General features: G+C 43.9%; 1 protein-coding gene across 3 annotated transcripts in view; it reads right to left on the bottom strand.

The window, feature by feature from the left end:
* The window catches only part of IGSF3 (immunoglobulin superfamily member 3), a 153,887-nt gene that overhangs the window by 104,175 nt on the left and 27,682 nt on the right, over positions 1-22,030 (bottom strand). For all 3 annotated transcript variants that reach the window (XM_054046629.1, XM_054046645.1, XM_054046637.1), the window contains exon 3: positions 4,070-4,447. In XM_054046629.1, the coding sequence (XP_053902604.1) occupies positions 4,070-4,447 (378 nt within the window). The remainder of the gene's footprint in view (positions 1-4,069; positions 4,448-22,030) is intronic.

Genomic DNA, 22,030 nt, shown 5'->3' with positions numbered 1-22,030 from the left:
AGGAACCCTCATCATGCTGTGTTTTGAGCTATAAAACAAAAAATAAAACAAACAATGTCATGATTTTTATTAAATGTGAGGAGTGAACCTTCAAGCGTGAGTGACGTGACTTTAAAAATATCAAATAAGTCCAACAGTTAACGGTTGAAGTGTCTTGGCTTCCTAGCACTAGGCACCTGGTCAGAGTGGGAGAGAACAAACACCACAATAGCGCATGGTGCAAACAGTGGCTAAAAGGAACAGGATGCGTTAGCACAGCAAGAGGTCACTGGGCTGACAAGGAGTCAAACAGCAGCTATCAGAGGCAGACTGCACTAGATCCCACCTGACCTCAGAGACAGATGGCTCCAGAGCCCTCAGACCTGTTCAGAGAGCCTTCCCTGATCGCCAGGTCCCAGAGCACCTTTTGTACCTAACAGAAACAGATTGTTCAGTTACCATTTACCATGAACCACAATAGCACTAAGTGATCCAAAAGCCCAGACTATGCAACTTCTAAAACCTCCCCGTGCCCTCCTGCATACTCCCACCTGTCCCACATAGGTTTTTTTAGCATCTCTATTCTCTGTCTCACCAGGCCTCTCTACCACCAAAAAAAGCCGTTCAACCTAATGAGGGATTTAAAAATTCATAACGTAATGAAAGGAAAAATGGTTGGTTCCACTTCGGAGAAAATGAGAACAGTAACTCACTTAAGGCTCAGCAGCTCTTCTTGAACAGGTATGCTTTACTCCTGCGTGGGTTAAAGGAAACAGAGGATACGCACGTGTGCTAACAAGAACCCAAGAGGAGGAAACCTGGCTGCAAACCTCACTCCCTCCAGTAACTAGAAGCATCCCCCACCCACCCACCCACAAGGAGTCACTGCCCTGACTCACAGGGGGATTTCTCACGCTAGCTAACAGGAACACTCTGCAAGATGCCAGGAGAGACTATTGCATTTCAGGTGGGAAAACTGCCACTGAGCAGAAGAAACAGTTGATTGCTCCACATGACCTACTACTTTGCCAGCTTCCTTCTCGGGCTCCATTCATGCAGTTGAGCCCCATACTGCCTCCCTCAGGAAGGGAGCTCAGGGCAAATTTGAACATGCTTTCCCCAAAAGGAAGGATGGGATGCAACTGCTGTTTAGTGGTGTTTAAAAGGAAGACAGAGAGAAGCAGCCAATGTTTGTTAGCCCCAGGTCAAAAGCAGTCAGGCAGGCAAAACATCTAGGATTTTCAGGGCAGGCCATATCAGCTTCCAGGGACAACTTTACACATCCGCTACAAAAAAAAAAAAAGTTGCGAGCCACATTTTCCTGTAGGAAAGCAACTTGCAGTCCCGGTTGCCTTTGAAAGCTTTGTCTCCTATTTGTCCCCTATCATCAACTTCTTAATGGACAAGCAGGGTGAGAGAAGGCCAATTGTCAAGGTCCAAAGTATTCCAACAACATATCCCTTCCCTCTCTCATAACCACCAAGTGGAGGCCCTCATCCCAGGCAGAACCTGAACTCTGATCCCCCCCTGCGGCACGCCCAACCTCCTGGGCAAGAGGGCCCAGGTTCAAGCACTAGGGTACTTGGCCTAAGTGACTGACTGGAGCCAAGTCACCTCTTCATTCTTCACCATCTGCCCCAACCTAGGAGACCCACATGCCTTCCCCTCCAAAGAGATTACTTTCCACCCTCATAACCCACATGCAACTGGTTCTCTTCAGCATTCAGCAGGCAGAATGTATCCCACTCCACACCCATGCAACAGCACAGCAGGCTTTGTCTTCCTTCAGGGAGTCACCTGGTAGCCTCTTACTGATCTCTCCCCTTGACCAGATAGCCTCATGTCTCCATGACACAGCTTCTCCAGTTAGCCACCTTCAAACCTTAGAAACTGGCCAATCCACAAGGTGTCCATCCCTAACCCCAGCACACCATTAAAATGGCCTGCTAGAAAGAGTTTGCTAGTTCAAAAGTTTGCAGTGCTCTGCTTTCTCCAAGAGAAAACTCCCCTCTTCCCTACCATCAGCTTTCTGCTTCCATCACCATTTCAGATGCACGAGTCATGCATCTACTCTAAATTCTTCTTCCACTCCATGGATCGCTCTGCTCCTCCACCTAGTTCTCCTACTCCAGACTCAGGAACCTCTGATATTTCCCCATCCTCCCCCCAATCACTGTCCCTCTCCCCTATCCACCATCTTCACCCCATTCATGAATGCTTAAAATAATTTAGGAATTACGTTGTTAAACTCCAGGTTAATATCCATAATCCTAAAGGGTTAAAAGCCTTCAGAGAGCTAGTGATTGCTCAGAGTTGGGAGACAAAATGATTTGGAAACCAGTCTATTTTCTGCATTTCTCTTCCCTTGTTACTTCAGCTTCTAGGGACAGTTTATATTAAAAACCAAGATCTACGTTTCTTAGGAGTCCATCTGCTCCTGCTATTTATATCCCCACCAGAGGTCAGAACCCTCTGTTTTACATGGTGACAACTGAGATGTCACAAATGTCACAGACAGATGAATGTGAGTTCTTGGGGGGGGGAATAAATACCAGGGAAGATGTACTCGTAAATAACCAAAATCTTATTTTCATATAACTGCTCCTTAGACATTAAGGAAATGAATAAAGACATGCACAGAAAACATAGAAGACAGCACTGTACAAAGAGATTGATTTGCAATGATTCCCCAGAAGACACCTTTGAACACTTTCCTCCAAAAAATTTAAGTTTGTAAGGAGAGAGAAAAGCCCAGTCAAAGCACTGTTTGCATGATCTCTGACAAGTAGAATATGTAACTATTATATTGTTATTATATTATTTCCCAAAAATATCAATCCCAAGTTGTTTTTCTGAGGATGAAATCCTCTAAAATGCCAAACTCTGCACATTCGGCTGTAGGGTGCTACTGCACTTTTTGTCCCAGGACGTCAACAAGCACTTGACAAACGTTAATTGATCTGCACAGTCCTATGAGTTAAGTCACTATTATCCTCAGTTTACAGATGGGAAGACTGAGGCACAGAATTTAAAGTGCCTTACCCACGGTCTACCCAGGGCAGAGTCAGAAGGAGAACACCTTTGTCCTTGCTTCTAGCTTCATGCTCCTTAGCAGAGGACATCGCACCACCTGCTCCAACCACAAAGCTGTGCATATTCTGACATACCCAGGGTGGATAAGAGCGGATCAAATCTCTATCCACAGCAACCCCCCAGTTGTTATCCTACTCACTTATTCTAAAAGGGGGGAGCATAGTGAGCTGATTATGGCATGGCACTCGGAGTCAGGCATTCTGGAGTCTGTTCCCAGCTCTGTTTAAGATTCACTGAGACACCTTAGGCAAGGCATAATCTCCATGCCTGAGCTCCCTCACTTGTTAAATTGGGATACCACTGACCTAAACCTGACAGAGATGTGCAGAGGCTTTAATTAAAGTTTGAAAACAACTCCGAGATCCTTTCTCTGAAAGGTGCTAGGAAAATGCCAAAACAAGGCAGCTCTTTCCAATTTGTCTAGTACAAAGGAAAAGACAACCTCATCACCCTCACCACAGGAAGCTCATCCCACTCCTTGTTCATTTCAGGATCCATTTCAACATTTTTCTCTTTGTTTCAGGCCTCATGAACCTTGCCTGTGATTGTCTTTATGCTTATCTAGCACTGGCTTCCTCTGTTCCCTACCACACAGTTTTGCCCCCTTTGGCATGAAAGCTCTCTTCTTTGTACTGGCATCTGGAACAGGCTTCCTATTTTCTGCTCACAAATCAACTCCATGTCCTGCTTTCAGCCAAGATTTGAAATGCCTTTCCACCTCGCCTACGCCTCTTGATTTCTCTCCTCTTGTTAAGTCTTATTACTGGAGTTTTAATTTATTCTCTTATGCTGTCTTTACACCATTGTTTCATATAATTTATACTATAGAAACATTCTCTTCTCTTGTACTTTTTCCTTACTCAAGCATTTTGGGACACAGCATGCATGGGACATACCACACAAGGGGGCTTAATGAATTCTAGTACAGTCAACCCAGGATGAAGTCAATACTTAGTTATCTGGGTTCCAGACAGCCGAGATAAAGCAAACACCTTACCCATCAATTTCATCTTGGCGCTGTAACTCCCAAAGTACCTCTCGTCAGTGGTGGGTGTGTGGCACTCGTACTCGCCGGCGTCCCGGTCCTGGAGCTTCATGATGTGCAGCAGGGCAGAGTCCCCCTGTACCCTCTCTACGTAGATCTCCCCACTCCGTACACGCTGGGTGTAGATGGCGTAAGGGAAGGAGGGATCCATGGTGCTGATAATCTGCACTTCCCGCTCTGGGGCAGATGGCAGGTAAATGGACCACTGGAAATTCTGCTCTGAGGGACCCTGGTAGCCACTGACCTTGCACCAGATGGTGATGTGGGAGCCCTCAGTACGGTATAGAGGGCCTTCCTGAACAGTGACCCGACGCTGTGCCAAGGCCATGCCTGTAAAAGAGGAAGGGCAAAAAGTTACTCCAAAAAAATTAAAAAGTAGTCCACAGCCGTTGCTATTTAGCAAATTAATACTTCACAGGTGCACACACACACACACACACACACACACACTTTTCACTTAGATACCATTCAGTTTTCATGACAGCCTTAGGGGATGGTTAAGTACCACCCTAACCTAGTAGAAGGGCACATATATGATGAGCGATTTGCCCAAGATCAAAAAGGGAGCCAGGAGCTGAGCTGTGAATAGAATCCAGGTGCCCTGACAGCCAACCACTGGACAGCACCTGAGGCCCCACCCCAGTTAGCAATTTTCTTATGCCTGCACCCTTGTAAGTCACTATTGATATGAAAATTGTTTGAGAGTCTGAATCAAAATGCTTTGGGCTTTGTCACTCCACCGTCCTAGCTGCTTCACAGTTGCTGACCAAAAGCAAAGCATCTTAAGAGATCCGTTAAAAGAAGTTTTATGTTGGACTAAGACCTTTTCCTGCAGTGCTAAGAACCCAGACACAAGACTATTGTGCTAGCACAATAAGAAACCAGATCAGAAAGTGAAATGGATCACGCCAGAGTCACTGTCCAAATCGAGTCAAAACCAAAAACTAATAACATCAGAGGTGAAAAGCTAGGATAATGATTTTTAAATTTCGGTTTTAAACATCTAAGGTGTTTACATACGTGAGGGATATTTTTAGCATTGTTTTTATCTTAGCAGTGTCCTTTTAAAGGGGGGGGGGGGGAGAGACACGGGGAGAAGAAATAACAGCATTCAGCACAGTGAAAGACACATACTGGGGCTAGTCACCCCTTGCTGCTTGAATCAAGATGGAGCAGTGCATGGTGTGACATGTGATCTCTGCAGGCTGTACCACTATTTAGAATAGAGAGGATGACTGCAATCTGCTACATTTTATACCAATTATTTACGATCTGGCAGCCCTGGCATATGGATAGCACAGCCCTCAATGGGCCAGTGTTCAGGAACCTCCAAATTACTGAAATCGGTTTGTTTGCATCTACATCCGAGGTTCTGGGGTTTGCCGATCATAATGGGTACTCATCAGTTATTGTATTACTAGCAGTACGTACACATGGCGAGGCCAATCACCCCGGCTGCTGTTACTGTTTGCTTGTGATCATAAAACAGCAATAAGCCGATTTAAAGCAGCCCAGCATAATCATGTTTGCAAATGTTATCCATTTTTAAAATAAAATAATAATAATAATGATGATGCTGAATTCCAGAGGGGAATTTAATCTTTTCAAAAACTAACCACTGCAAGTGAAAGAGGTAGTTTGCCATCTAAGGATTATTGACTCAAGCCCTCCCCTCCCTGAGGGCAGCAGAATCCAGATATGAAGTTTTCCCAGCAGAAACCTTGGAACGAATCCAGAAGAGATTGTTCTTACCAGCTCTAAAACAAATTGTGAAAAATGGCTCAGCATATCCATCAGGCCATGCAGCTGAACAGATGGAGTGCAATTCAAACTATTAACTTGGGCTCAGCTCACTGCTGCTCCAAATTATGTTTCTTTTTCCTCTTTATAAAATAATGTGATTTAAGAGGAAGAAAGGAATATCTAGCACACTGGAAGCTAGTGGGGGGGCGTCAGGAAGAGCAGACACAAAGGCTCCTGTGCTGCTAGTCACGCCAGTATCTCCATCCCAATGGTGCCATGGCACAGGTTACACTGTTGCCAATGATAACAATACCCCAATTCCCTGCCCTGTGGAGTCTGAGGGATTTGCACACACAATGGGAGCTATACCCTTTGACATGAAGAATTAAACATTAAGTTTTATATTATATATTATGTTAAAAATTGCAACACCAAACAAAAGTCTTGCAGGGAAAAAAATAATTTGTGACCATGTCATTAAAAATGGTATCATAATGCATACACACAACAAGAGAAAGCTAGTGTGGCACAGGCAGCCTAATTCTGGCACTTCCTAATTTCCTAGGAATGCATCACTTGATTATAAAGTGATTTTAATGTAGTGCTTTTGTTTGTTCTATTTGTTTTAAAATGTAATTTCCTAGGTTGGTCGGTTTGTTTTAAACAAATTGAAAAACGAGTTCTATCACGTGTAAACCTTTTGACCCCCACATAGGTCATCAGCAAGATTGGGAACTTTAGATCCATAGCACAGACCTCTGCCACCTGAACTAGAGAAGCAACCACTAGCAGTAGTAGGCCATTATCACCTGTGGACCAGCACTAGAGGAGAATGACAGTGTCAGTTGTCAGCAAGTATTTGTGAAATCCATTGGCATACGAATGTGGAGGCTCAGGAATCTTAGTTTCTATTCTAGGTTCTGAAGGGAAGGAGTCTCTACAAACACTTCTTCATAGGTCATCCCCTGCACCACAGTAGGCATCTTTCCTCCCTGTCCTCGAGTATCTCCCCAAACCCCACTTGTCCTGGTCTACCCCAGACCTCTTCTCCCTCCTCGCTTCTATCCCCCTTGGTTCCTGTCTGCCACAAGCCTGTCCCATCCTCTTCTCTTATCCTCTGCCCCACCCCTCCCACATCTGGATTTCTGTCAGATGGCTTCCCCTCCTCCATCTCAATACTGCCACGGCATGAGCAGAGTGAGGCATTGAGAGCACAGGAGAAAGTTTCCCTTTTCTCAGTTCCAGTGCCCCACGTCAAAGCAGCCCCCAGCTAAAAAGAGCAGCAGTTACAGATAAAGTCCTGTTCAGCCCTAGACAGGATCATGCTCAACAAATGCTGTGCTGATGAAGAATGCTCAACTCCAGAGTTTTTCCACTGTAGGAATGTTTGTGCTCCACCCCCGCTCCCCCCACCCCCACACACACCTTTTTCACCCCCTCTAAGTTTCCTCTAACCTCATTCTCAGAAACAGCTGTACCATCTTTGCTGAAGCTTTCTAAAAAATTCAGCTTGACATACAGACACCCAACATAGAAAACTTCAGCATAAATGGTTAAAGTTTTGCATGGTTATAAGCAATTGAAAACAGGGCCTTACAATGGAAAGTGTTAGGCAACTTTAATTACAGTGGTGATAGATCGACTGGGAAAAGCTCAATGTAAGAGTTCATCCACTTGGGGTATGTGGTAGGCGTCAAAGTTAGAAACTGCATTCACCTTCCTGAAATCTGTACAGAAACGTAATGAGCCATCAGGCTTTGGGACCAGCACAATAGGATTCATCCAGTCACTCTGGGACTCTATCATCCCAAGTTCCAACATGGTTCTGATCTCCTTCTTGACACCCCCACCCCCAGCTTGTTGGGGACAGGACAGAGCCCTTCTCTTATTACCTTACCAGTTTCTGTATTAATAGGGTATTGTGTTAGGAATGTCTTCCTGGGTAGGGCTGAGAATACCCATGGAAAAGCGGCCACCAGCTGGAGTGCCTGTTCCTTTTGCTTATTGTTTAAGTTCTTCCAGATGATCACCTGTCCTTCTTTTAGGAATTCTTTACCTCGGGGTCCTGGTTCCCATTGTTCAGGGTGTGGTGATGTGATAAAAGGTTTTCCCTGGCTTTCCAAGGCTTCAATAACTTTATGTGGTAGATTTGTTGTTCCTTCTTTTCCCCCCCCGTTGGTCTGATCACGTCTTCCACAGTCCCCACTTTCTTTATCACCTCGAAGGGCCTTGCCACTTGACCATTAGCTTCGATTCCAAGCTTGGAAGAAACAACAGAACTCAGTTGCCCAACTGAAAAACACACATCTATGTCCCTTTGTTATACTGTTGTTGTTCTTGTGCTTCCTTGAGGTTCTCTCTTGCATATGCCCCCATAAAACTGCACCAGAGACTGGAGGTTAACACATATTGCACCACATTTTCAGCTCTCAGTGTTTGGCTTTCACACGCTTACCATACCAAGTCGCGTATGCCCCTTTGGTGTTGTTCGTATAGCAGTTTAAAGGATGAAAACCCCATGGAAGCTTAGGACACTTATGGTGAAAAGTAAGGCTAGGAGTAGTTAGTCCCAGCATTGGGGGTCCTAGGCAATGAACTTCTTGAGTATCTTCTTAAGTGTCAGGCCATCCGTCTGAAGATGGTACATGGCTGTGCGCAAGACTCTGACTTTTAATAGTTCCCACACTTCCTTCATCAGCCACAATGTGAAATTTGTCCCCGTGTCTGTCAGGACCTCTTTGGGAAACCCGACCTGGGCAAAGACCTTCACCAGCTCATTGGCAATTGTCTCAGCGTTTGTAGAACATAGTGGCATGGCCTCCACGTATCTGGTGGCATAGTCCATGATGACAAGTATGTGCTGATGCCCTGAGGAACTCTTTTCTAGGGGACCCATAAGGTTAATTCCCACCGTTTCAAAGGGGGCCTCCACCAGGGGAGAGGTACTAGTGGGGCTCGCAGCAGTCCCTTAGAGGCCACCAACTGGCATTTGGAACAGGAGGCACACAAATGCTCAACTTCCTTGAAGATTCCTGGCCAAAAGTATTGGGCCAGGATCCTAGACTGTATCTTGTTTTTCCTGAGATGCCCTGCATATGGGATCGCAAATGCCAGGTGCAGCAACTCACAGTGATATATCTGAGGTACTAGAAGTTGCATCCATATTGCTTGCATCTGCTTGTCTTGGTCTACACAGTATAATAAGTCTGACTTGAGGGAAAAGTGTGGATACTGTAAGGCCATTGGGGGTAGGGGGTCTACCCCTTCATCATCCAGCATGGCACGGCTACCTGCTCAAAGGCTCAGCTCAAGATCTCGTTCTTTTGTTCCATTCGAAAATCCGAGAATCCAGTTAACTTCTCCGGATCCAGTTGCAGTGGCGGTGATATACGTAGTCAAGTCACTGGTGTCAGCTCCGGTATCTGTGGTCCCTACTATGGTGACAGAGGACTGCCTCTGCTACCTCCCTCCACTCTTTCCTTGCTACCCATTTTTCCTTCTGAGATTTTCTTTCCTTGGGTCGGGAAGTAAGAAAGTCAAGGTCCTTAAAGGGGAAAAGGACACCTAACACCTCTTCTGGGGTGTCTTCCTCAAGTTTCTGGGCTAAGGGAAGCTTCTGCAAGAGCCTGGGGAAACATGTCCAATCTTGGCCTAATATCATGGGATAAGGTAGGTCTGCAGACACACGTTCCTTCATCTGGGTCTTGGTGCCCATCAGTCAGTCAGTCTTATTGTCCTGGAGGGATACCGTAAAACATCGCCATGGATATATTTAATAGGGATTTCCCCCTTCTCGGGTATCCACTATGGGATATCCACTCTGGGACGAACGTCTGGTCAGACTCCACGTCTATGATGGTTATAGCCTGTTGTCCCTCTACTTCAACTGGGATTGTGAATTGCTCTGGGTTTTTCCTCCCCAGTCCACACCTACCCAAAGTTATACTCCCCGGAAGGGCAGTCTCGAAAATTGGTGCCCCTGTTGTCCACAGGAGTAACAGGTTATTCTGTCTGTCCTTTGTTTTCTAGTGGCTATGTCATCTTCTCTCTGGGTGGGGCTTTGCTCCTGTGCAGGTTTGGAACAAGGAGTCAGTGGGATGTTTAAGGGTGTGGGTCTGTTGTAGTGGGGAAATCTTACCCATGGACCCGGAGGTGAACCCCCATCCCTTATGCTACCCATTGACCAGCTGGCTGCATGGGCATTCCTGGCATTTATCCAAGAGGGATCACCACTTTTGGGTCTCCAGCCCATCTCCTTCCCTGGTGTATCTGGAGTCATCGTTTCCTCCATAGCAGGTCCCTGAACAACTTACACAGCCATTTAGTCCTCCATGAGGTGGGTGGCCTCAGCTAGGGTTCCCAGCCAGTGCCTACAAACCCAGGCTTGGCCAGCGGGTGGAAAGATCTGTATAAATTGTTCGAGGACCATGAGTTCAGCTGTCTGGGGTCCTGTGTGGGTCTCTGGTTTTAACCAGTGCCCACAGAAGGCCTTAAGCCTTTGGATGAGCACCTGGGGTCATGCTGGGTGGGGGGGGGGGTAAGAGCTTGTAGCAAAAATGCTGGCAGTAGGCTTCTTTGTCTAGGCCTAACCTCTCTAATATGGCTGTCTTCACTAGTCTTGGGCTACTACGTTGACAAGTCCCCAGTATGTAGCTTGGGCTTCCCTCATGAGGAGTGGGGCGAGGCAGATCACCCACTGAGCCTGGGGCCAGTGTGAAACTGTGGCTACCCTCTCAAAGGTTACCAGGAATGATTCTGGGTCATCATCTGTCACCTTAGGGATCATCAGGGCTGAAGCGTTTCCCTGAATTAAGGAGGATGCATTTCCCATAGGGGTGGGAATCTGAGCGGCTGGTACTAGCCCTGCTACTCGTAACAACTGTGGGCTGCCATCTGTTAGAACAGCTGTTGTTGCCGGGTTTGAGAGTCTGCCAGCCATTGCAGGTGCTGATTCCCCTCCATAGTTATGTGGCATATACAGGGGGAAAAAGGGGGTGGGTGTGGGGGTTTTTGTGTGGGGTTTTGTTTTTGGTTTTTTGCTTCCCTTCTCTGCATGGATGGCCAGCTGCACAAAATCCCATTTCAGGTGCCATGTTGTCACCGGTCCTTGATGTAGTCTTTCAAGAGATCTCTACTGCCCCTGACTGTCTTCCTTTGGTTAGCCCCTGGTCAGGACAGTTTTGGGCCCTGGCCTCTAATTAGGCCTATGGGTTTGCTCTAGTCTCTTTGGCTGTGTTCAGGAGGCAACTTGGTGCAAGGGTGTTGCCCCTTCACTGTCCCAGAACTTTCTGCTTCCTCTTCCTTCTCAACTTATTATAATAAGTCTTGTTTTCCCCATTGGTTGCAGCTGGGGGTGCCTGCCTCCATGATTGGCAGTTGTGCCTGTAGGCAGGAGAAGTTCCTCTCCCCCCTTCTGTTTCTGCTCAGTATGGGGGTTGTAGACCCCTTTGCAAGCTCACAGAGGGAGTTTTTCTAGAAAGCACACGGGACAGTCAGGACTGGCATGTGGCTGATATTTCATTGGTACAGCTGGCATTTAATTGCAAGTCCAGTATAGTTTACTGACAATACAAGGACTGGTAAAGAAGAGGTAGAGAAAGCAATGTAATGCTTTAAAAAACAAAATTAAAAATTGGTTTGGGCAGCTGCTCTTCACTGGTCTAAGCTAACAACAGAAACAATTTCCACTCAGACAGCTTAAGGAGTTGAAACATGGGATTTTATGGTCTGTATTATGGACATTTGATAGACTATTCCCCTATACAAACAGCACTGAATTGTGAGTGTGTGCCTATGTGTAGGCAGGGAAAGAAAATGTATATATTGGATTTAACGACAACAGATTGGCATCTGCAGCAGACCACAGGTCCTGGCAGGAAGTCTCCAATAATTAAGACAATTAAGGCATGAGTGCTAAAAAGCAGTTAAACTAAACGCAGATTTGCGATGCTGAAAAGATGCCCTGGGCTCACATTACCCAACAGCAGGTGCTAGAGCCAAGTGCATAACCTACGATGCCTACTGCTCTTCCCCCGCAGGGCTGAGATTCACTCAGGGACTCTCATACAGGAAGAATGGCACAGCCACCAAAAACCCCCACCAGCCCCTTAGCTCCCTGTTACCAGTTAACACTTTGCCACCCTCACCAACAACTCAGGGCTTTGTCTCAAGGCAAACTACAACAAAACCCCACAGGCTACGTTTGGCTCCTCTGGCTTTACTGCACCCAGTGCCACAGACTGTAAGAAAAAATAAAGATAACAATATAGGCTGAAGGGGAGGAAAAGGCAACCCTGGGGAAAAGGCAGGAAATGCTTGTTCGTGTTAGGAAATCAGTTTGCAGAGTCCATGATTTCTTTATATGGTTCTTACTTAGTGCCTCTCACCCCCCCCCCCCAAACACACACACACACCCCAACATTATCCCTCGCCCCGCCGGCAAAAATTATTGGGTCAGTGTGAGGAAATCACACAAGGGTGTGTTGTTGAGGGTGTTGTGTGGGAAACGAAGGATCAGAGAAAAGGCTGGCTTGTTTTGGCCCCAGCAAGAGCAGTTTGTGTTCCTACTCGCGCAAAGAAATGCAAACTGACTCACGAAGAGCTTGTCTTCTCTGCCCCCCCCCCCTTTTTTTTTTTTTAAATAAAGTGTTTACACCTCTGGGTAACTCATGCATGTGAGCTATCCTGAAGTAAAAAGGCACAGTTAGGACCAGGCACTTGAGTTTTACCATGAGGTAAACTCACCCAGATCAGCACAATATTCCTGCCTAGAGCTGACATTGAGGTAAATTCACCCCATAGTAAAACTAATGTAACTGGTCTTTATTATTTTTTTTAAATTTCAGGATAGCTCACATGCATGAGTTACTCAGAGGCTTACAAAGGCAGTTTTTTTAGCAGTGAAAATCACCCATAAACAAGCACTACTGGGGTAGCAATTAGACAATCTTTCCCAGGGGATTGTTGACCCCTGCACAGTGTCTGTCAGAGAGTAAAGCCTGAGACTGCAGCCTGGAGCAGCTTCTTCATCCCATTTGTATGAAAGGGGAAAGAATTCCAGGTCAGATTTTAAAAAAGGTACTTGGCTTCTAGAATGACTAATTCTGGGCTTGCAAGAACCAATCTTCTCCATTCACATACAAATCCACCACAAAACAGCCATCTTGTTTTCTCTGCAAAATACTGAATTATGTTATATGGGAGCCCTACTACGGTTGCAGGACAATACCAGAATGGAGACAAACCTCTGTAGCAATCCTGCATCTGCAATTCTGATGAACCTCCAATTAAGACAAAAAAGAAAATTAGGCTTGAGCACAATTTTGGGATAAGTGAAATACACAGCAGGAACAGCCTCAAAATACATTAATCTGGCAGCAGGTTGCAAAGACAATGCCATAAAAATGAACACCTGGTACAAAACTCCATCATCATTACTATGAAGCCCTATTCCAGTCAGATACTTGATTATACTTGATGGCACCATTGGTATTTTGTCATGCCAAGACAGTTAATTGAAGCGAAAGAAAGACTGAACCACCTGCAGGACAACTCTGCCCCTCTTCTACTTTTCTGCCCTTGTTTTTTAATTGCATTGCCTCTCTCTGCTTTATCATTAATTCCCAGCTCAATACCCCTGTTTGTCTGCTCCTACCACAATCACACCACTTTTTTCCAGGCCACTCCCCATACATGGAATGCCCTCCCAGAACTGATCCTAGAGGCCATTAACTTCTCATTCAAATTCCTCCTTAGAGATAAGCTAACTAATGATGGCTACAAGGAGTAGCAGCCAGGGATGCTTAATAATAATCAGCATGGAAATATCAAAGCATGGCCACACAAAACAGGATCAACCCACGAAGTTCTTTGTTCTTCCAATTCAAGTCCTCTCACTTCACTCATCTCTGCTAGTTGCTCATTTTCACAGCAGATGTTTATGAATCCTTTATAAAAATGTTTCCACTTTGTGATCCATAAATATGAAAGAAGTGACATTTCTTTTAATCACTACAGTGAGTTCTAGCCTGTGACTGGCTTGCCAAATTCCAACTGTGGCAAAGGCCTTGTGCCTCTGTTATAGTTATGTATCCATTTTGACACATCTAATCTCTACCAAGATCAGAGTTGCTTGTCGTCCTTTCATTGTTTCTCAGATCTGGTAAGAAAGTATGCATGTCTGTTATATAGACGATCCATTGTCGAGTTTCCATATTGTGATGTTGTTGCTCGGTAGTTGCATAGTGCCGAGTCCGATCATCTCTTGAGACAACGGCTTTTATGAGCAAGTCAGTCACTATATGGATTTCACATTCTCCTAATCTATTTGCTTGACTGTTACTAGGATTATACATGTTAAAATTCGTAATTTTTATAGGAATTATTCTCGAACTGCAGCCTATTGTATGTTGTTATAGTCCTTGAACTTTCCTGACATGTAAATGTGGATTTAATGTATTTGATCACAGTTGATCCTGAACTACCTTCAATAGTCATTACTTTTGATTTTAACCCACAAAGCCCTAAATGGCTGAAGATCAGTCTACCCAAGAGACCATCCCTCTTCCCACGATACATTGCAAATGTTGTGGTTGGGGATATGCTGATGCTCAATATAATTGGCGGTGGGGAGGTGCTATTGGTAGGACATTTTCTGAAAGAACCTCAGAGCTCTGGAATGCCCTCTCGACCCTGGTCAAAATAGTCCAGATTTGGCGACTTTCGGGATACACTGAAGGGCCTGTACATTTCACCTGGCCTTTGAAGAGGGGTAGGTGGACAGAGGTAATAGCTAATATAGAAGATTGGTAATATTCAAGTACGTGCGGAGGCTTAGTAGAAAGAGTGTGCTGATGTAATACATTTTGGCTTTGTAATTTTAAATAAGTGGCAGAGGGCTCAGAGCCTGTGTATGGGCACTCTTTCTAGAAGAATTTCTAATTTTGGAATAAAGTTGCTAAAGTAGTCCAGGGCAAACATCAATTCTGACTCTGTTCATGGGGTATTAGATACTTCCCACTGTACATCTCTCTACTTTAGATAGGTTTCACACATGCTCATCACAACCACTTAATCAGGGGCCAGAACAGGCAATCTATTTTTAATACTTAGTTATGCCAAGATGCCCTTCGTAAAGCCTTTCCAACATGACCCTTATCACTGTGGGAAAGATGCACAACAGTAGTTCATTGACAGCTTATCTTTATATTGGGGACATGCAGATGGAAAGCATGGATTTGCCCATCCTTTACTTACAACTTGTATTACTCCCCGTGTCTTGGATGTTTCCTCTTCCCAACTCATTCCATATTGCTGACAATGCTGTAACATTGTGCTTCTATCATGTTTACATGTGCCATTACTAGAGTGGATAAAAATGCTTTGTTTTTTTAAATAAATTTTTATTTAAAATAACTTTTTAAAATTAAATTAAATTTACAATTGTTAAGGCCTAAACTTATTATAATCATTAAAAATTAAATACAAAAAGTATACTAAGCAGTATGTTTGCTGCCAGGTTTTAAAGAAAGTTCCAGCAGTTCAGTGATTCAGGTCACTGGTTAAGCACCTGGAACCAGTGTTTGTTGAAGTGCTAAACCAGCTTTTGACAGCAGTAGCCTCTTCTGCAGGTGCAGAGAGACTTTTTTCTTCATTTCGGTTCATTCAACTAATTCAGTTCAAAGCTAAGAAACCAGTTAGGTGTTGAAAACAGCAGGAAAGCTTGTTTTCCGCTTCCAATCTATGACTAGAAATTAGGTGAGAGGACGTGATCTACTAGTTCTAAAATCTTGAAGGACATGGTGACCAGAAACAATCACAATTCACTAACTACAGATAATACTTCCTTAGTTTAATAAATTAGTTTTAAATGCAACCCATGTTTTGATCAGAAAAAAACATCAAAAAGTTTATGTATCCAGCACATTTAAATGAAATTTTAATTAAAAAATAAAACACACACATATTTAAACTACTGTTTTTGTGCATTTTAAATTGAATTTTTATCCATATAACTATCATAGAATTTCAGGGTTGGAAAGGACCTTAGGAGGTCATCTAGTCCAACCTCCTGCTCAAAGCAGGACCTATCTCCAGCCAGATTTTTGCCCCAGATCCCTAAATGGCCCCCTCAAGGATTGAACTCACAACCCTGGGTTTACGCAGGCCAATGCTCAAACCACTGAGCTATCCCTCCTCCCCCTGCCATCCTCCTGTGTGTCAAGCCCAAGTAAAATGTTAATCTACTAAGAACTAGATCATTCACCATTTTCTTATATAAGAAATGTAAAAATTAAGAATCTGAATAAATGTGCATTGGTATTGTGTATCTTTATGGTTAGCAAAATGAAGTATCAAACTGAGTGTGATGATTATATTTAATTGTAAATCAACGTGTTTTAATGGTTACTAACCAACAAGAATCATCCTTTCTTTAGGAAAATAAAGTACAAATGCAAAACATGATTAAAATTGCCAATTTATTTTTCTGCTTATTTAAATTAAAATCAGTGATTTAAAATCTGTGATTTAAATTGTTTTGATTTAAAAATCAATCCAATTGATTTTTGGCTATTTCCACTTGCCCCAGATCTGGCTGTGCATCATCAAGTAAAGCATAAGTTCTGACAGCACATCTGCAGTTACAAAGTGACATCCAGGCTGGAATGTACCTGCAGCCCGCCGCTTCCTGTAGCTCCCATTGGCCTGGAACGGCGAACTACGGGCCGTGCCTGCAGACGGTCAACATCAGCAAAATGTCTCGTGGACTGCAATCAGATTACCCTAATGGGCTGCATGTAGCCCACCACTGGCCTAAGGGTACATCTACACTGCAATAAAAGACCTGCAGCACCACCCAGATCAGCTGGCTTGGGTTTGAACTGCAGAGCTATGAAATTGCTGTGTCGATGTCCAGGTTCAGGCTGGAGCCTGGGCTCTGAAGCCCCAGGAGAGGGGTGGTTCTCAGAGACCAAGCTCCAGCTCAAACCTCAACATTTACACCACCGGTTCTCAACCAGGGGCACGTGTACTCCTCAGGGTATGCAGAAGTCTTCCAGGGGATACATCAACTCATCTAGATATTTACTTAGTTTTACAACAGGCTACATAAAAAGCACTAGTGAAGTCAATACAAACTAAAATTTCATACAACTTGTTTATACTGCTCTATATGCTATACACTGAAATGTAAGTACAATATTTATAAAAAATATATCAATTTGAATATAATTATATGGTAAAAATAAGCAATTTTTCAGTAATAGTTGCGGTGACACTTTTGTATTTTTATGTCTGATTTTGTAGGCAAGTAGTTTTTAAGTGAGGTGAAACTTGGGGGTATTCAAGACAAATCAGACTGACAGGGGTACAGTAATCTGGAAAGGTTGAGAGCCACTGATCTACACTGCAGTTTTAGCCCCACAAGCCCAAGTCAATTGACCTGGGCTCTGAGACTCGTTACCACAGATCTTTTATTGTAGGGTAGGCGTACCCATAGCCTATTTTTGTTCTTTCCAAAGCAGTCATTGTGTCCTTTCTTGGGTACGGTAGTCAAAGCTTGAGCTTTGAAACTATGGACCATAGGAAAAAAAAATTTAATACTTAAGACTTAGCATATAGTTAAGTACAGCAGATCTAATAATTTATGTATATAATCTCTGCTATCATAGCTCTTGCAGCATATGTTTAGTCTTTCATCTCTAGGAGTACAGCTCCCAAACCCTGCTTTCGAAGCACCTGTGGAGAACTTGATTTTTTAGTGGGTCAAAAAATTGCAACACCACTGCCAATGTCAGTACATGCTTCAAATCCTTGAACTCTGATGTTGTGGTCCATGCTATGAGAGAGATGAGGGTTTTTTCTTTAGGCAAGTTGTTAGAGCTGGATAGTTGGGTATAAAATTGCTAACATAATTCAACATGCCCTACAGCCTCTAATTTTTGGGGGAAGGGGAGTCCTACCGGTTCTGTATCGCCTCCATCTCACAACATTATTCACTTTATGGTCAATTTCCCCCTTAAGTAGGTAATATCAGTTGTTTGACACTTGGCCTTGTTCATTTTCAGGTTGCTTCTTGCATTTTCCAGCATGCTCTGCAGTCACTCCTGCTGTTAAATAGGAGGGCCTACCTAGAGTATTCCATGTATATCAGTGCACACTTTCACTCAGGAGACACTGTTCAGCATGTGGGGCATTGTGCAGTGAAATACTCTTGATGCCGACCATATTCTGAAAGCAAGACTCAGGAAGCAGTATTTACTAACCAGTATATTAAAAGTGCAAGTCTTGGAGTTTATGGGTGATGGGGAAGTCTATCAAAACATTGCTGATATATGTAATATACTGAAAAATTTGGTTCCTGACATCTCAAACATTTTGTTCCTGAGGAAACTGAAGTTGAAATGTTCCTGTTCTGCTCATTGGAGGGAGGCAGGTTCGTCCTATGTCCCTTTTACCCTCCACAACTGCTGAGCAGCAAATCCAGTCTGTTAGTTCTTCTTTCTAGACTCATTACAGTTGCCATACTGTTATTACTGGTTTCGTGTTTTTTCCACCTCCTTCATCTTTTTATTTTCTGTCAACTATGGTATTTAGGAATTATGTGCTCTGTGACTCTCTCTATGGCCTTTATTTGCATTTGTTTGTTCACTGGCGTGGCATATGGATATTGCCTTTTCAAGTGTCAAGTCCATGTTCTTGAGTAGCCTTTTATGTACTTTTCAGTTGCTGCATCCCAAAACTATTTGCTCTTTAATGAGAGAGATTTCATATTCCAAAGCCACAAGATAGGCTTTTTAAAGCTTTAAACCTGTGAGATTCCTCTATTGTTTCCTCTCCTTTCTGCATCTTCACCTGGAAGAGATTTCTCATCGATTAGATATCCCAACTCAGGACACAATCCTCAAGATTTTATTCATTATAACATCTAATTCTTACTCATCTCCCAAACCTTAAATATTAAGTGCACTGTATACGTTCAGGGCTTCACCCATAGCTACTGTCACAAACAGTGCAATTTTTTGCTCTTCTTCCATTTTACTAGCCCTTCCAACTTTCATACTGCTCAAATTGCTATTTGAACCTTTCTCACAAGTTATTTCAGCATTCCCCATGGGTTTTTAAGAGCGGTGAGAGAGTTTCATTTTACAGAATCACAGTCTTTGTGGCAGTCATTTTGACTGTACCTTTCTTCTGGAAAACACTTGAAAGTGATGTTGACTGTAATCTGTTTCCCCCCCCCCCCGGATTCACTGGGAATCATCCTTTCCACTTCTGGTCATATTTCAGCTTTAGGATAACATTTATTCAACTAGCAACAAGAAACAATTTATAAAGGTAAACAGAGAGCTGATATAGTAGAGCCTCAGAGTTACAAACAGCAGAGACACGAACTGACCAGTCAACCACACCCTTCATTTGGAAACAGATGTACACAATCAGGCAGCAGCACTGCCAAACAGAAAACAAACAAACAAACAAAACGAGCCAAATTCAGTATATTATGGTGTTAAACATAAACTACTAAAATATAAAGGGAAAGCAGAATTTTTCATTCTGTTGTAAACTTTTAAAAGAACCACCATAGTGTTATGGCCAGAGGTACAAACATTTCAAAGTTACGAGCAACTTCCATTCCTGAGGTGTTCGTAGCTCTGAGGCTCTACTGTACTGTTATAATCTAGGCTGGTTGTATTGTCATCTCCAGTTCTGCAACTTGTTCCTGTCTCTGTGCATAAGCAAGTCTGCAAGAATAAACAAGAAATGTAGCACTGTGTACTGTTCTGCAAAATAATGTCAACTTCCTCCAAGTTTAACTTGAGTTGTAGTATTTCCGATGAGAAGTGAGAAAGGAAAGTAACTGAAATACTTCCCTGATAGGATAGGTTGTCCATTTAGAAAATACAATCTAATTCTATATTACTGAGGGACAATCTTCATTCTGATATATTTTGCTTTCCACAACCAAATCTCTGTACAACACTTTCATGAGTGATGTACTCGAATACTTGGATACTAATATCTAAACTGTATTCTTAAATTTATTCACCTAAATTTGGGTTACTGCTGATTATGTACTACAGGGATCGGCAATATCTGGCATGCAACTCACCAGGGTAAGCATCCTGGCGGGCCGGGCCAGTTTATTTACCTGCTGACGCGGCAGGTTCGGCCGATCGTGGCCCCCCACTTGCCGCGGTTCACCGTCCCGGGCCAATGGGCGGGAAGCCACAGCCAGCACATCCCTCGCCCGTGCCGCTTCTCGCCGCCCCCATTGGCCCGGGACAGCGAACCGTGGCCAGTGGGGGCCGCGATTGGCCGAACCTACCGCGTCAGCAGGTAAATAAACTGGCCCGGCCCGCCAGGGTCCTTACCCTGGCGAACCGCATGCCAAACGTTGCCAACCCCTGATGTACTATATGTACCATATGACTTTTAAAAACAAACTTTGTATTTATGGATAATCTAGCATTATACCCAGATGTACACTCTTTTCTCAACCTGTGTATTATATAATTTTAACATTAGCTTTTAATAAAATTTTTATTTCTGGAGCAAATTCCAGAAACCAAGGTAGCTTTTCCCATGCCCACCACTCACCCATGCACTGCACCCATGAATAGTCTCTCGAACTCCCACTGACAGGAAAGAGAAACGCTATCTCAAATCACCCCTGGCCACCAGAATGGGATCTTCCAATTTATGAGACAGTGACAAGGCAAAGCCAAGACAAAGTGGTTACCTTCCCCACCATCACCAACAGGGTTCACAGTGGAAGCACTTTTCTAGGACACAGCACAATTCCACAAGTCAATCCAGATAGCCAGAAGCAGATGTGCCTCTAGTACCTTTCTCCAATCTTGCTGTAGAGGTTATGGGTAAAAACGATACACAACAAAATACCAGCCTCAGTAAACAATGAAAGTCCACAACAGCTCAGCCAAAGAGACAGCCTGACATTGGCAGAGGAGTTCCATTTCAACTGCATCCTTGAAGTGAAGTAACTAAACAATTGCTTCTAGCCTTTGTCTCTGTTCTAGAGTTTCATCTCCCCGGGGAAAGATTCAACAAGATTTTCCCTTCTACGCTACCCTACATGATTCAGAGTCCACTTACACACACAGATTGTGTCTGAAATAGGTCTAGAGCTGTTTCTCACCCCCACTGCTACTACCTCCTACTGTTAATTAAGATGAGTCCAGAGATACCACAAGACCTTGGCTCCTTGCAGAATACAGCATGATTTATTAGCCTACATTATTAGAGAGATTTATAGAGATCATCGCTAGACAAGCACAGCTCCTATTTCTCATTTTACAAACGCAGATGGCTGCTTTCTGTGCTAGGAGGAAAGGGCTCAAGAAACGCAGCGGGGCTTACATTTAAGTAGCCATTGTACTGACAATTTGGAAAAGAAGGTATATACCAAGCAAGACCCATAGTTTTACCTCATGTTCAAATAATACTACCCAGGAATAAAGAAAAAGAATAAGATGTGAAGACAGCCCTAGGAGGTAACCTCTCTGACCGCTGTTGTTTACATTTTGCAATGGCACAGATAAGCTGGGCACATAGAGAATGGGTACGTGCCCCGCATTGCTATATGGCCTTTACTGCAGCAGTTTCCAGGATTAACAGTGAAAGGGCAACTTTTCTGAGAACTTAGCAACATGACTGCTTATGGGATTCTCCCTGATTGTAATAAGAGCTGCTGCCTCTGCTTGACATTCAGATTCTGGGGAAATTAAGAGATGTATTTGTAGGCCTCCGTTGCACTACTCCAGGCATATGGCCAAGCACCCATCGGCCTCCAGAAGCAACCCTTCTCTCTCCCTCTCCTACACCTTATCGCTGGGAAATCTCATCCGCAAACACAAATTCAAACAACTCTATGCTTGGGACTCACAGATCTACCTGTTTCCTCCACACCTGTCTCCTTTGGTCTAAGCTAAAATCTCAGGCTTCTCTTGGACATCTCATAGATGTCTAGCCACCAGCTCAAGCTAAACATGGCTAAAACAGAGCTCCTAAACTCTCCCTCCCTCCCTCCCCCCCCACCCCAATCACCACCTCCCAAGTCCTTCCCACAACCTCCCTTTTCAATCACTGTGGACTACACTACCATCCTGCCTGGCACTGAAGCCTGTAAATAGGGCATCATCTTCAACTCAG

Source organism: Malaclemys terrapin, chromosome 1 (assembly GCF_027887155.1).
Source record: "Malaclemys terrapin pileata isolate rMalTer1 chromosome 1, rMalTer1.hap1, whole genome shotgun sequence".
Classification (NCBI taxonomy): domain Eukaryota; kingdom Metazoa; phylum Chordata; order Testudines; family Emydidae; genus Malaclemys; species Malaclemys terrapin.
This window is presented reverse-complemented; position numbering and strand designations above follow the sequence as displayed.